The 13,282-nt window shown below is 40.9% G+C and overlaps 1 protein-coding gene across 1 annotated transcript; it reads left to right on the top strand.

Moving 5' to 3' along the window:
- The first annotated feature begins 77 nt into the window (after positions 1–77).
- LOC112251322 (inactive tyrosine-protein kinase transmembrane receptor ROR1) lies at positions 78–1,820 on the top strand. Its single transcript, XM_024422249.2, has 3 exons — positions 78–301; positions 389–534; positions 783–1,820. Exons 1-3 carry the CDS (start codon positions 86–88, stop codon positions 1,711–1,713), a joined length of 1,293 nt encoding a protein of 430 aa, XP_024278017.2. The 5' UTR covers positions 78–85; the 3' UTR covers positions 1,714–1,820.
- The last annotated feature ends 11,462 nt before the right edge of the window (positions 1,821–13,282 follow it).

Below are 13,282 nucleotides of genomic sequence, written 5' to 3'. Positions count from 1 at the left end.
CGTTTGACATTTGACATGACATTTCCCCTCAGATATTTTTAAAGTACCTATCTACTTATCTATCTATATCTAGGAGGCATCAGTCATGGCTGAGCTGCACCATCACAATGTGGTGTGTATTTTGGGGGTAGTGACCCAGGAACAGCCTGTCTGCATGCTGTTTGAGTTCCTGAACCAGGGGGACCTCCATGAGTTCCTCATCATGCGTTCTCCTCACTCTGACGTGGGCTGTAGTAGTGATGAGGACGGGACCATCAAGTCCATCCTGGACCACGGAGACTTCCTGCACCTGGCCATCCAGGTAGCTACCATAACTACTGTATGGGTTCAGATAGAAATAGAACATTAATGGACATTAAAGTATCTATTGTACTTTACTCTATTCCAGGTGGCTGCTGGTATGGAATACCTGGCCAGTCACAACTTCGTCCATAAGGACCTGGCAGCCCGTAACATCCTAGTGGGGGAACGGCTCCACGTCAAGATATCTGACCTGGGTCTGTCCCGAGAGATCTATGCCTCCGACTACTACAGGTACTGTACATGGCTCACTGTCTCTTTAGACCTGACCCTAACCCTAGACCTGACCCTAACCCTAGACCTGACCCTAACCCTAGACCTGACCCTAACCCTAGTTAGTGCATATTTCCATATTTAGTTGACTTGTTAGTTTGTCATTGCTGTAATGTTTAGTGTGATTTGATGTTAATGCTGATTTGTATTAATCTTGCTGATTTTAGTATATAAAGTACATTTGGGTGTTTTGAAAAATATGATTCCAGGGTCCAGCCCAAGGCTTTACTCCCGATCCGATGGATGCCTCCTGAGTCCATGGCCTATGGGAAGTTCACATCGGAGTCAGATATCTGGGCGTTTGGCGTGGTGCTGTGGGAGATCTTCAGCTACGGCCTGCAGCCCTACTACGGCTTCAGCAACCAGGAGGTCATGGAGATGGTGAGGAAACGCCAGCTGCTGCCCTGCCCAGAGGACTGCCCCCCCAGGGTTTTCAGCCTCATGACAGAGTGCTGGCAGGAGGGCCCAGCGAGGCGTCCGCGGTTTAAGGATATCCACTGTCGTCTCCGGGCCTGGGAGGGGCTGTCATCCCACGCCAGTTCTAGTACCCCATCAGGAGGCGGGGGCAACGCCACGACCCAGACCACCTCGTTGAGTGCTAGTCCTGTCAGTAACCTCAGCAACCCACGCTACGCCGCTGCAGGCTACCTCTACCCAGCCCAGGGGATACCCGCGCCAGGTCATCCGGGCCACCAGATGGCAGGCTGGACCCCAATGACCCATGGAGCACCCATGGCCCAGAACCAGCACCAACACCAATGCTTCATCCCTGTCAACGGCTACCCCATCCCCCCAGGCTATGCTGCCTTTCCTGCAGCCCACTTCCAGGCCCAGGGCCCCCCCAGGGGGGTGCAACACCTCCCCCCGCCCAAGAGCAGATCTCCCAGCAGTGCTAGCGGCTCCACCAGCACCGGTCATGTGGCCAGCTTGCCGTCCACGGGGTCTAATCACGATGCGAACACGCCACTGCTGTCACACTGCGTGGCGATATCTGCCCTGCCAGGGGGCGGGACCATGCAGGTGTACGGACACATGTCCCAGAAGGCTTTGCAACAGATGGACCCCTCACAGACGTCCGCACTGCTGGCCGACGCCAACAGACTTATGTACAGCGATTCAATCATCACCGCTGATGTGTAAATACACTACAGACCTGGACTTTATAAATCTCATCTGGTTGATTTCATGCTTTGTTTCCTTTTACCTGTTTTCTTTGTTTTTCGAATAAAATTATTATAATTATTGTTTCAACTTTTTACTCTACTTGTAAATACATGTACGTAAATCCCGAATGAATGAAATGCAAAGATTTATATTCAATTAACTTGTTTTAATAAGAGAGCTAGAAGTTGTGGCCTGCCTCCTATTCTGAAACTCAAACTGCCTGAAAAGACTCTTAATGAATCTACTCTACCTGCCTGGATAGACTCTTAATGAATCTACTCTACCTGCCTGGATAGACTCTTAATGAATCTACTCTACCTGCCTGGATAGACTCTTAATGAATCTACTCTACCTGCCTGGATAGACTCTTAATGAATCTACTCTACCTGCCTGGATAGACTCTTAATGAATCTACTCTACCTGCCTGGATAGACTCTTAATGAATCTACTCTACCTGCCTGGATAGACTCTTAATGAATCTACTCTACCTGCCTGGAATAGACTCTTAATGAATCTACTCTACCTGCCTGGATAGACTCTTAATGAATCTACTCTACCTGCCTGGATAGACTCTTAATGAATCTACTCTACCTGCCTGGATAGACTCTTAATGAATCTACTCTACCTGCCTGGATAGACTCTTAATGACTGGATAGACTCTTAATGAATCTACTCTACCTGCCTGGATAGACTCTTAATGAATCTACTCTACCTGCCTGGATAGACTCTTAATGAATCTACTCTACCTGCCTGGATAGACTCTTAATGAATCTACTCTACCTGCCTGGATAGACTCTTAATGAATCTACTCTACCTGCCTGGATAGACTCTTAATGAATCTACTCTACCTGCCTGGATAGACTCTTAATGAATCTACTCTACCTGCCTGGATAGACTCTTAATGAATCTACTCTACCTGCCTGGATAGACTCTTAATGAATCTACTCTACCTGCCTGGATAGACTCTTAATGAATCTACTCTACCTGCCTGGATAGACTCTTAATGAAGACTCTACTCTACCTGCCTGGATATAATCTTAATGAATCTACTCTACCTGCCTGGATAGAATCTTAATGAATCTACTGCCTGGATAGACTCTTAATGAATCTACTCTACCTGCCTGGATAGACTCTTAATGAATCTACTCTACCTGCCTGGAATGAATCTACTCTAGACTCTTAATGAATCTACTCTACCTGCCTGGATAGAATCTACTCTACCTGCCTGGATAGACTGAATCTACTCTACCTGCCTGGACAGACTCTTAATGAATCTACTCTGGACCTGCCTGGATAGACTCTTAATGAATCTACTCTACCTGCCTGGATAGACTCTTAATGAATCTACTCTACCTGCCTGGATAGACTCTTAATGAATCTACTCTACCTGCCTGGATAGACTCTTAATGAATCTACTCTACCTGCCTGGACAGACTCTTAGTAAACTCTGAATCAGACACTTCTTGATTTTCTGGAGCACTTTAGGGCTGTTCTGCAGTAGGGTGTGGTGTTGTTGGACTGGAGGGGCCATGTTCTGCACAGCGCTATGCAATAACATAGCACTTATACCCTCTGCATCACTCTCCATAGTTATGTGCCTCCACAGTTATGTGCCTCCACAGTCTCCACAGTTATGTGCCTCCACAGTTATGTGCCTCCACGGTCTCCACAGTTATGTGCCTCCACAGTTATGTGCCTCCACGGTCTCCACAGTTATGTGTGTCCACTAGCCTCTCTTCTCAATACAGGGTTCTCTTCATATTTCACTGATGTAGAGGTACGAGGACTGAATCAGACGATTGTTTAACCAGCCATACTTCTCTCTCCAATCTGTGAGCATGTCTCTTTTACCCTCTGTCACCCTCTTACAATAGATCAGTTATGCAATATGGCTCTTACATTGGCTCTGCAGTCTTTGATCTATCCATTTATTGTTGTTTTTATGATATGAAGAAATAGTACTGATACATGTATGTTCATCATAACTTCTTTCTCAAAGCAATCAATATAACAATAATGTCTGACAGTAGGGTGAAGGAATGATCAAATATAGGTATGAATCTGAAATCCAACCACATTTTACCAGACAGCTCACAAAATCAGCTACAATACAGTATATTTCACCTCACTTTAAAGTGTTTGTTGCTATGCAACTACTTAGTACAAATACTCATTGTTTGCCTGTACAGAAAGAGAACAAGCACTTGCCTTCCATACTTACTCTGGTATAATACACATCTCTTCCATACTTACTTTAGTATAATACACATCTCTTCCATACTTAATTTAGTATAATACACATCTCTTCCATACTTACTTTAGTATAATACACATCTCTTCCATGCTTACTCTGGTATAATACACATCTCTTCCATACTTACTTTAGTATAATACACATCTCTTCCATACTTACTTTAGTATAATACACATCTCTTCCATACTTACTTTAGTATAATACACATCTCTTCCATACTTACTTTAGTATAATACACATCTCTTCCATACTTACTTTAGTATAATACACATCTCTTCCATACTTACTTTAGTATAATACACATCTCTTCCATACTTACTTTGGTATAATACACATCTCTTCCATGCTTACTCTGGTATAATACACATCTCTTCCATGCTTACTTTAGTATAATACACATCTCTTCCATACTTACTTTAGTATAATACACATATATTCCATGCTTACTTTAGTATAATACACATCTCTTCCATGCTTACTTTAGTATAATACACATCTCTTCCATACTTACTTTGGTATAATACACATCTCTTCCATGCTTACTTTAGTATAATACACATCTCTTCCATACTTACTTTGGTATAATACACATCTCTTCCATGCTTACTTTAGTATAATACACATCTCTTCCATACTTACTTTAGTATAATACACATCTCTTCCATACTTACTTTAGTATAATACACATATCTTCCATACTTACTTTAGTATAATACACATCTCTTCCATACTTACTCTGGTATAATACACATCTCTTCCATACTTACTCTGGTATAATACACATCTCTGTCATGTTAAGCACATCGTTATTTTTGATCAGGGTAGAAAGTCAGTGAAGTATGATGACTGTGTTAATTTGGGTTCTACTATCCTGGACATTTCTAGGATGTGTCAGTTAGTGTCCAGAGGTACTGTCCCTTTAGGTTAAGTTCTTTTTTATATTCCACATATCTTTCTTTCTCTAAAGCAGTCTACCTACCTAGGTATCTGGAGTTTTATACAGGTATCCTCTGATGTTATATGAATTTAAGTGTGTGTATATATCAGTTCAAAACCACTTAAACACAAGACTGTGAACCTTGGGACTGGCTATTTTGTCTTGGGCAAAATATCATTCTTGTGCTGTTTTTATTTTGTTAGAAAGTTTTATGTTAGATCAGTTTCTTTTTCTTGGACAGTCTTTTTCAAACAGCATTTTTAGATTACAGTGTATTCATCAGAAAGGTTTACATGCATAATATTCGATTTACCAAGAGGCCTTGTCTTTGTATTTTCTGAAGATGTTTGCACAAATGTTTTGTATGGCAAAATCATTATTAAATAATTACATTGTTTGGTCATATTGGGGTTGTATCATTATTTCTGAGAAACCCATATATTAGTATCTAAGAATTGTGACATTTGTAGGGCCTGGATTGTATTTTGTGGGGTTGATAGATATTGTCTGATTGGACAATGTTGTGTTGACTATAAAGGTCCACAAGGGGGCACTTAATCTGTATCTCCAGCATTGGTAGCCATAATTCCCAAACTATATCTGCCTCAAAATCAGCTTTGACCACACAATGGTGCAATTCAGCTATTAGTCATAATATAATTTGTCCAGTACTGCTTTGTAAGTCTCAGCTCAAGACACTTGAAAGGCATTTGAGAAACAAGTTAAGTTTGATCATATCATATTTAGAATGCAATCTTCATATCATTCAACAAACTTTGATGTTGAGTTAAAAACAGTAAGAAAACGTATGAGGAAACCCTGTATTACACCTGCACCTTGTGGACCTGACAGGTGCTTTACAGGGTTTCCTCATACGGTTTCTTACTGTTTTTAACTCAACATCACAGTTTGATGAATGATATAAAGACCAAAACCCTCAGTATTGTCTAAACAAATGAACATTTGAACCTTTGTAGAAGCTGGAAGATGTTTTTCATGTCTCATAGACGAGACGTTACATAGTAAATGTAAATCTGGGACACTCAAATTACAGTTGTTGTTTTTATTGCTTTGCTACTGTTTTCACAAGTATGTGGTATAATCTCAGAACTCCTAATACTAAACTCAAAACAGATCACCAAGAAGGCTGTTTTTTAAAACTTTAAGCACATTTTCAATTGACTAAAATCACACTTTTTCACCAAACCTAATCCGTGTTTCATCTAGAAGTACTTTACCTTTTATATAAAGTAAGACTTTTTATATGATTCTCTTCTCATTTGTTTAAATCCATTTGACCATCACTTAACCCAACTGCGCTTAATGGTTAATCACTTAACGTTTGGTAAACCTATAGCTCTTAAACTGGTTTGTCTACCCTATATGGATTTTGAGAACTACAGAAATAAAATGTGTATTTGTATAGTATAAACATGTAGATGACATGTATGATACATTACAACCAGACATAATACATAATGACTACTGGTTATTGCTAATTGATTCACAGGGTGGTAACGACAATTGGTCACCATATAAAAGGGTGTGTGTGTGAACACTTGCAATTTATTTTAACATGGTGCAGATAGACAGCAAGGGAGAGGAATAAATCAAAGAGTTCGAGGACAAGGGGCCCTTCAGAGAGGTGGGCATGGATCCCATCAAAAGGTGGACATCAGAGATGGAGGCACACGGCAGGGAACTGTGTCTAATGAAATCCAGGCCATCGTCATTGACCATGTGGTAAACAGAGGCCTTACCATGGCAGAGGTTGCCAGATTAGTTGATCCCAACTGTCAATTCGATCATGAGAACATTTCACCCCCAAAAAATGTAAATCTCCAGGATATGCACTATGCTTTACCATTACATTTAAAGTCAATTACATATTGTAATGCATGTAAATTCACAACACATGTTATTGTTGTTACAGTATGATCTATTGACATTATACTCTGTTCTTATCATGACTCAGGATAAGACCCAAATGCAGACAGTTCGAATAAGACGTTTATTTATACAACAGGTCAGGCAAACAACAGGTCATGGGCAGGTAGGTAGAGGTCGGTAGTCCAGGGCAGAGTACGTAAGGTACAGAGCGGCAGACAGCCCCAGGGTCAGGGCAGGCAGAGGTCAGTAATCCAGGACAGTGTAAAAAGGTACAGAACAGCGGGCAGGCTCAGGACAGGCAGAATGATCCAAATCTGGATAACTAGAAAACGGGCTCAAGAAAACAGGAGTACGAAAAACAGGTAGGTAGGCTTGATGAGACAAGACGAACTGGCAACAGACAAACAGAGAACACAGGTATAAATGCACAGGAGATAATAGGGAAAGGGGGGTGGAGACAAGCACAAAGACATGTGAAACCGATTAGGGTGTGACAGTTCTACCCTCAGAATTCACAGAAGACCCAGTGGCCGTGTGCTGACCGACCAGCGGGAGTGGGCAGTGGTGGAAATGGTGTGTACCAGGAACGATACACGGCTGTCAGAAATAAAGCACGCCATTGAGGAGAACGATGACACCCTTGCCGATGTAGCATTCTGTCACGCTCGTCCAAATGATTGGACTAAGGCGCAGCGTGCGTAGAGTTCCACATATTTTAATTAATAGAAACTCAAACAAAAACAAACAAGCACAAACTAAATGTGACGCTACTTGTGTGCACACAGGCAACTATATGTAGACAAGATCCCACAAAGCACAATGAGGAAATGGCTGCCTAAATATGATCCCCAATCAGAGACAACGATAAACAGCTGTCTCTGATTGGGAACCATACCAGGCCAACATAAACCATTAATCACCTAGATGACCCATCCTAGTCACTATCATGCCTCAACCAACAGAGAATAAACAGCTCTCTATGGTCAGGGCGTGACACATCCATCAGCCTACCAACAATCACTGCCTTTTGAAGAGGCACCAGGTATCTATGAAACACATTTACCTGGTGCCTTTTGAGAGAAACAACGACCAGGTGAAACAACTGCAGACCAAGTATGTTCAGGTACAGAACTATATACTGTATTACTGTTCCTATTAATGCACATGATACTTCACAATATCATATTGGAACTATACTGTAAAAATAACTAACCAAACTATATTTTTAGAGGGTGATGGTGTTTGGTGATGCTGTGAACCATCACAAGTATGTCTTTGTTGATGAAGCAGACTTCAATCTGGTCAAAACTCGACGCCGTGGCCGGAACCTCATCAGCCAACGGGAGACCGTCCAAGTGCCTGGACAACATGGTGAAACATCTCCATGTGTGCAGCTATCTCTGAAAATGGTGTGGAGGACGTAAGTCATTACTTGGATCCTACAACACTGCACACCTCATTGTGTTTCTCAGATAAATTGAGCAGGCCTGTCAAGGTGAAGGGGTCACCTATGTCATTGTGTGGGACAGAGTCCAGTTCCACCATGCAGAGGTGGTTTAGGTTTCTGGCCCATCCTCGTTTCGTTACCCTATATCTGCCCACATACACTCCTTTCCTTTTGTTAGCATGGAGGTAAGTGTACGATCGCCATCCCCATGAGCATGCTACCCTCCTTCTGGCCATGGATGAGGCATGTAACGACATCAAGTCAGACCAATGTCAAGCTTGGATTCGCCATGCCAAAAGGTTTTCCCCACGGTGCATGAACAATGTGATTCACTGTGATGAATGTCCTCATAGCTATATCTGAAATATGAATGATTGTAGAGGATGTCTTCATTGATCACACATTTGATAACACATTGGATAGATTTGATGGAAATGGTACATTTTCTGTTCATTTTGTTGGGTAATGTAAGTATTGCCTACACTTTGAAACGTGTATCTTGCATGGTTTGCTATTGAATTAACTGGTAGTTAAAATTACGAAATTGAAAAGATATCATTATGTTGTGTTTTGGTGATGAAACAAATGTTCTCATTACATTTCACAAACGCATATTTTGAATCAATGGTTGTGTGGTGAGAGATTTACAATCCAAATGAATGCACAATGAAATGATTTGAATGAGACTGGCTGCATTTACAAGTGTGACCCATTTGGAGTTTTGCACTGAGCTGTGAAAATGTACCACATACTTGTGAAAATGGACCACATACTTGTGAAAACCAAAGCAATAAAACCGACAGTAGTATACAGTTGAAGTCGGAAGTTTACATACACTTAGGTTGAAGTCATTAAAACTCGTTTTTCAACCACTCCACAAATTTCTTGTTAACAAACTATAGTTTTGGCAAGTCGGTTAGGCGATATTCCCCAGCCTGTGCCCAGGGTCCCTCTCCGTTCAATATCTCCTCCCATGTCCAGGAGTCCTGTGATGCTGGCCGCTGTTGTTGCTGCTGCCGTCGCTGTCCTTTACCACGCCGCTTGGTCCTTGGTTGGTGGGTGATTCTGTCACGGTCTTCCTCCTCTTCATCTGAAGAGGAGAGGCGAGAAGGATCGAAGACCAAAACGCGGCGTGGTATGTGTTCATAATGAGTATTTAATAAAAGAAAGCACTGAATACAAACTATACAAAAACAATAAACCAATAACGACCGTGAAGCTATAAATGAGACCTGTGCTGAACACAAGCAACTAACATAGACAATCACCCACAAACAAACAGTGCAACCCAGGCTACCTAAGTATGATTCTCAATCAGAGACAACTAATGACACCTGCCTCTGATTGAGAACTATACTAGGCCCGAAATATACACATCCCCAAATCATAGAAAAACAAACATAGACTGCCCACCCAACTCACGCCCTGACCATACTAAATAATGACAAAACAAAGGAAATAAAGGTCAGAACGTGACAATACTAATTGAGTGTATGTAAACTTCTGACCCACTGGGAATGTGATGAAAGAAACCAAAGCTGAAATAAATGATTCTCTCTACTATTATTCTGACATTTCACATTATTAAAATAAGGTGGTGATCCTAACTGACCTAAAACAGGGAATTTTTACTGGGATTAAATGTCATTGTGAAAAACTAAGTTTAAATGTATTTGGCTAAGTTGTATGTAAACTTCCGACTTCAACTGTATGTTAGGTTTGGTATGATAAGACAGATGGTTACTTAAAGCAAAGTGGGGTGGTTGGTCGGGCATATAACGGGAACTTCTAGCAACCAAAAGGCTGCAAGTTTGAATCTCATCACGGACAACTTTAGCATTTTAGCAACTTTTCAACAACTTGCTACTTTGCACTTGCTTAGCATGTTAGCTAACCCTAACCTTAATCCTAACCCCTAGCCTAACTAATGTTAGCCACTTAGCTAGAACTTGTAACATATGATACGTTTTGCAAATTCGTAACACATATGAATTTGAATTTGTAACATATCATAAGAATTGGGTTATTGACATCCACAAATTATTATATACCATACAAAATATAACGTATCATACTAAATTGGATCTCTCGGGTTTACGTACAGAATCATACGAAATACTCTGAGACCAGGTTGGGGTAGTGGGTTGCTGTTCTGTTACTGTACCCTTCGCACTCTCCGTGTGTGAATTTGTGTGGTATCTGGGTGCGTGTGAGTGCACCTTCAATCCTGGAACCACTTTTTGCAGAGCCCTCAATAAACACAATCTATTAGAATGTTCCTTTGTATATGGAGGGATAATTAGATGAACATACTCCTGGCATGGACAGCTGGACCTCGTGAGAAGTGTGTGTGTGATTTGGGGAATGTTTTTGATCAGGTCTATGCCCAGCTTCCAATTCTCCCATTTGGAGAAATCCCAGAATTCTCTTTTTGGATTCTGGAATGTTTCAGGCTCTTGACAAGTTTCTATTTTCTACACCACTGTTCTCTGAAACGAGTTATTTTTCAACAGTACCGCAGAACACTTTGTCCACATTGATTGATGTCATTTTTTTGTTGTATTGTGTGGTTTTGAAGTAAAAATGTACTTGTTTTGTCTGTGATTTTCTGAGTCTCATTATCATCAATTCAAACATGCCATGTGTTCTCTCTAGTTTACAAATGTGTGTGTTAGTGGCACTCATTAAATTAAGACGACTTGAACTGCATTAATCCTGAAGTTGTTATCAGGGTTGGGGTTAACTCCACTAGTTCAATTCTAATTCAATTCACTCTCACTGTAAGTTCCATTTAATTCAATTCACATTCCAGGTCTGTCTTGAAGAGATAATTACATTTCTCTCAATTCCAATGTTAGGTAAATTCCAAGAATTCAATGCCCAATTCAATATTTTCCTCAACCTCAAATTAGACTTCAACTCCCACAGGCTTTCAGGCTGATCATGTCACTGTTCAGACAACCTAGCTATATTGGAAATATAGAAATACAAGTTGAAATTATTTAAAACAAATCCTGCAATCCGTTATTGACACTAAGTGTATTAATTAAATTAACAGTGAAATGCACAAATATTGAATTCCAATGAAATTCCAAAGATTACTTATTTTTTTTACAATTCCAATTCAATTCCAATTCATATAGTCAAAACAGTCTAATTCCATGGAAGTTTGTTGAAATTCAAATTGAATTCAACATAACTTCTCCACTTCATGAATGAATTCAATAAATTAATTGGAATTTCAACCCTGGTTGTTATAGCCCATCATGTCTGTAGCCTCTTTTCTCCAGCCCAGTCTCAGAGCAGGAGACAGGATCACACACTGGGTTTGCAGCAGGCCATCTAGCTGGGTCTGAATGGGGACAGACAGACACACTGACCTAACTACACACACAGACACACCTACGCATGCACACACGTGCACACATCACAAATTAAATATAGATGAGGCCTTAAATGTTTATGTCCCCCCAGTGCACGACATGTCAGTCCGTCTGCATTCCTCAACCCCTCTGAGTCTCCTCTCATACGCATCTGCTCTGCAGGAGAGAGGGAGATGGGGAGAGACAGAAAGCGGTAGAAACAGATAGAGAGGGATGGAGAGAAATGTAGAAAACAGAGGAGAGGGATAGAGACAGAAAGAAGTAGAAAACAGATAGAGAGGGATAGAGAGAAATGTCGAAAACAGAGGAGAGGGATAGAGACAGAAAGAGGTAGAAAACAGATAGAGGAGAGGGAAAGAGAGAAATGTCGAAAACAGAGGAGTGGGATAGAGACAGAAAGAGGTAGAAAACAGATAGAGGAGAGGGAAAGAGAGAAATGTAGAAAACAGAGGAGAGGGATAGAGACAGAAAGAGATAGAAAACAGATAGAGGAGAAGGAAGGAGACAAAGAGATAGAACACATATAGAGGGAAAGATACAGAAAGAGGTAGAACACAGATAGAGAAGAGGGAAAGATACAGAAAGAGAGAACACAGATAGAGAAGAGGGAAAGATACAGAAAGAGAGAACACAGATAGACAAGAGGGAAAGATACAGAAAGAGGTAGAACACAGATAGAGAAGAGGGAAAGATACAGAAAGAGGTTGAACACAGATTGAGGAGAGGGAAAGAGATGGATATAGGTAGAACACAGATAGAGAAGAGGGAAAGAGACAGAAAGAGGTAGAACACAGATAGAGAAGAGGGAAAGATACAGAAAGAGGTAGAACACAGATTGAGGAGAGGGAAAGAGATGGATATAGGTAGAACACAGATAGAGAGGGAAAGAGAGAAATGTAGAAAACAGAGGAGAGGGATAGAGACAGAAAGAGGTAGAAAACAGATTGAGGAGAGGGAAAGATACAGAAAGAGGTAGAAAACAGATAGAGGGAAAGAGAGAAATGTAGAAAACAGAGGAGAGGGATAGAGACAGAAAGAGGTAGAAAACAGATTGAGGAGAGGGAAAGATACAGAAAGAGGTAGAAAACAGATAGAGGGAAAGAGACAAATTTAGAAAACAGATTGAGGAGAGGGATAGATACAGAAAGAGGTTGAACAAAGATAGAGGGAAAGAGACAGAAAGAGGTTGAACAAAGATAGAGGGAAAGAGACAAATTTAGAAAACAGATTGAGGAGAGGGATAGATACAGAAAGAGGTTGAACAAAGATAGAGGGAAAGAGACAAATTTAGAAAACAGATTGAGGAGAGGGATAGATACAGAAAGAGGTTGAACAAAGATAGAGGGAAAGAGACAAATTTAGAAAACAGATTGAGGAGAGGGATAGATACAGAAAGAGGTTGAACAAAGATAGAGGGAAAGAGACAGAAAGAGGTTGAACAAAGATAGAGGGAAAGAGACAAATTTAGAAAACAGATTGAGGAGAGGGAAAGATACAGAAAGAGGTTGAACAAAGATAGAGGGAAAGAGACAAATTTAGAAAACAGATTGAGGAGAGGGATAGATACAGAAAGAGGTTGAACAAAGATAGAGGGAAAGAGACAGAAAGAGGTAGAAAACAGATTGAGGAGAGGG

This window comes from Oncorhynchus tshawytscha, linkage group LG05 (assembly GCF_018296145.1).
Source record: "Oncorhynchus tshawytscha isolate Ot180627B linkage group LG05, Otsh_v2.0, whole genome shotgun sequence".
In the NCBI taxonomy this organism is placed as follows: Eukaryota; Metazoa; Chordata; class Actinopteri; order Salmoniformes; family Salmonidae; genus Oncorhynchus; species Oncorhynchus tshawytscha.
The sequence above is the reverse complement of the archived record's forward strand: the minus strand, read 5'-3'. Positions and strand labels throughout refer to the sequence as shown.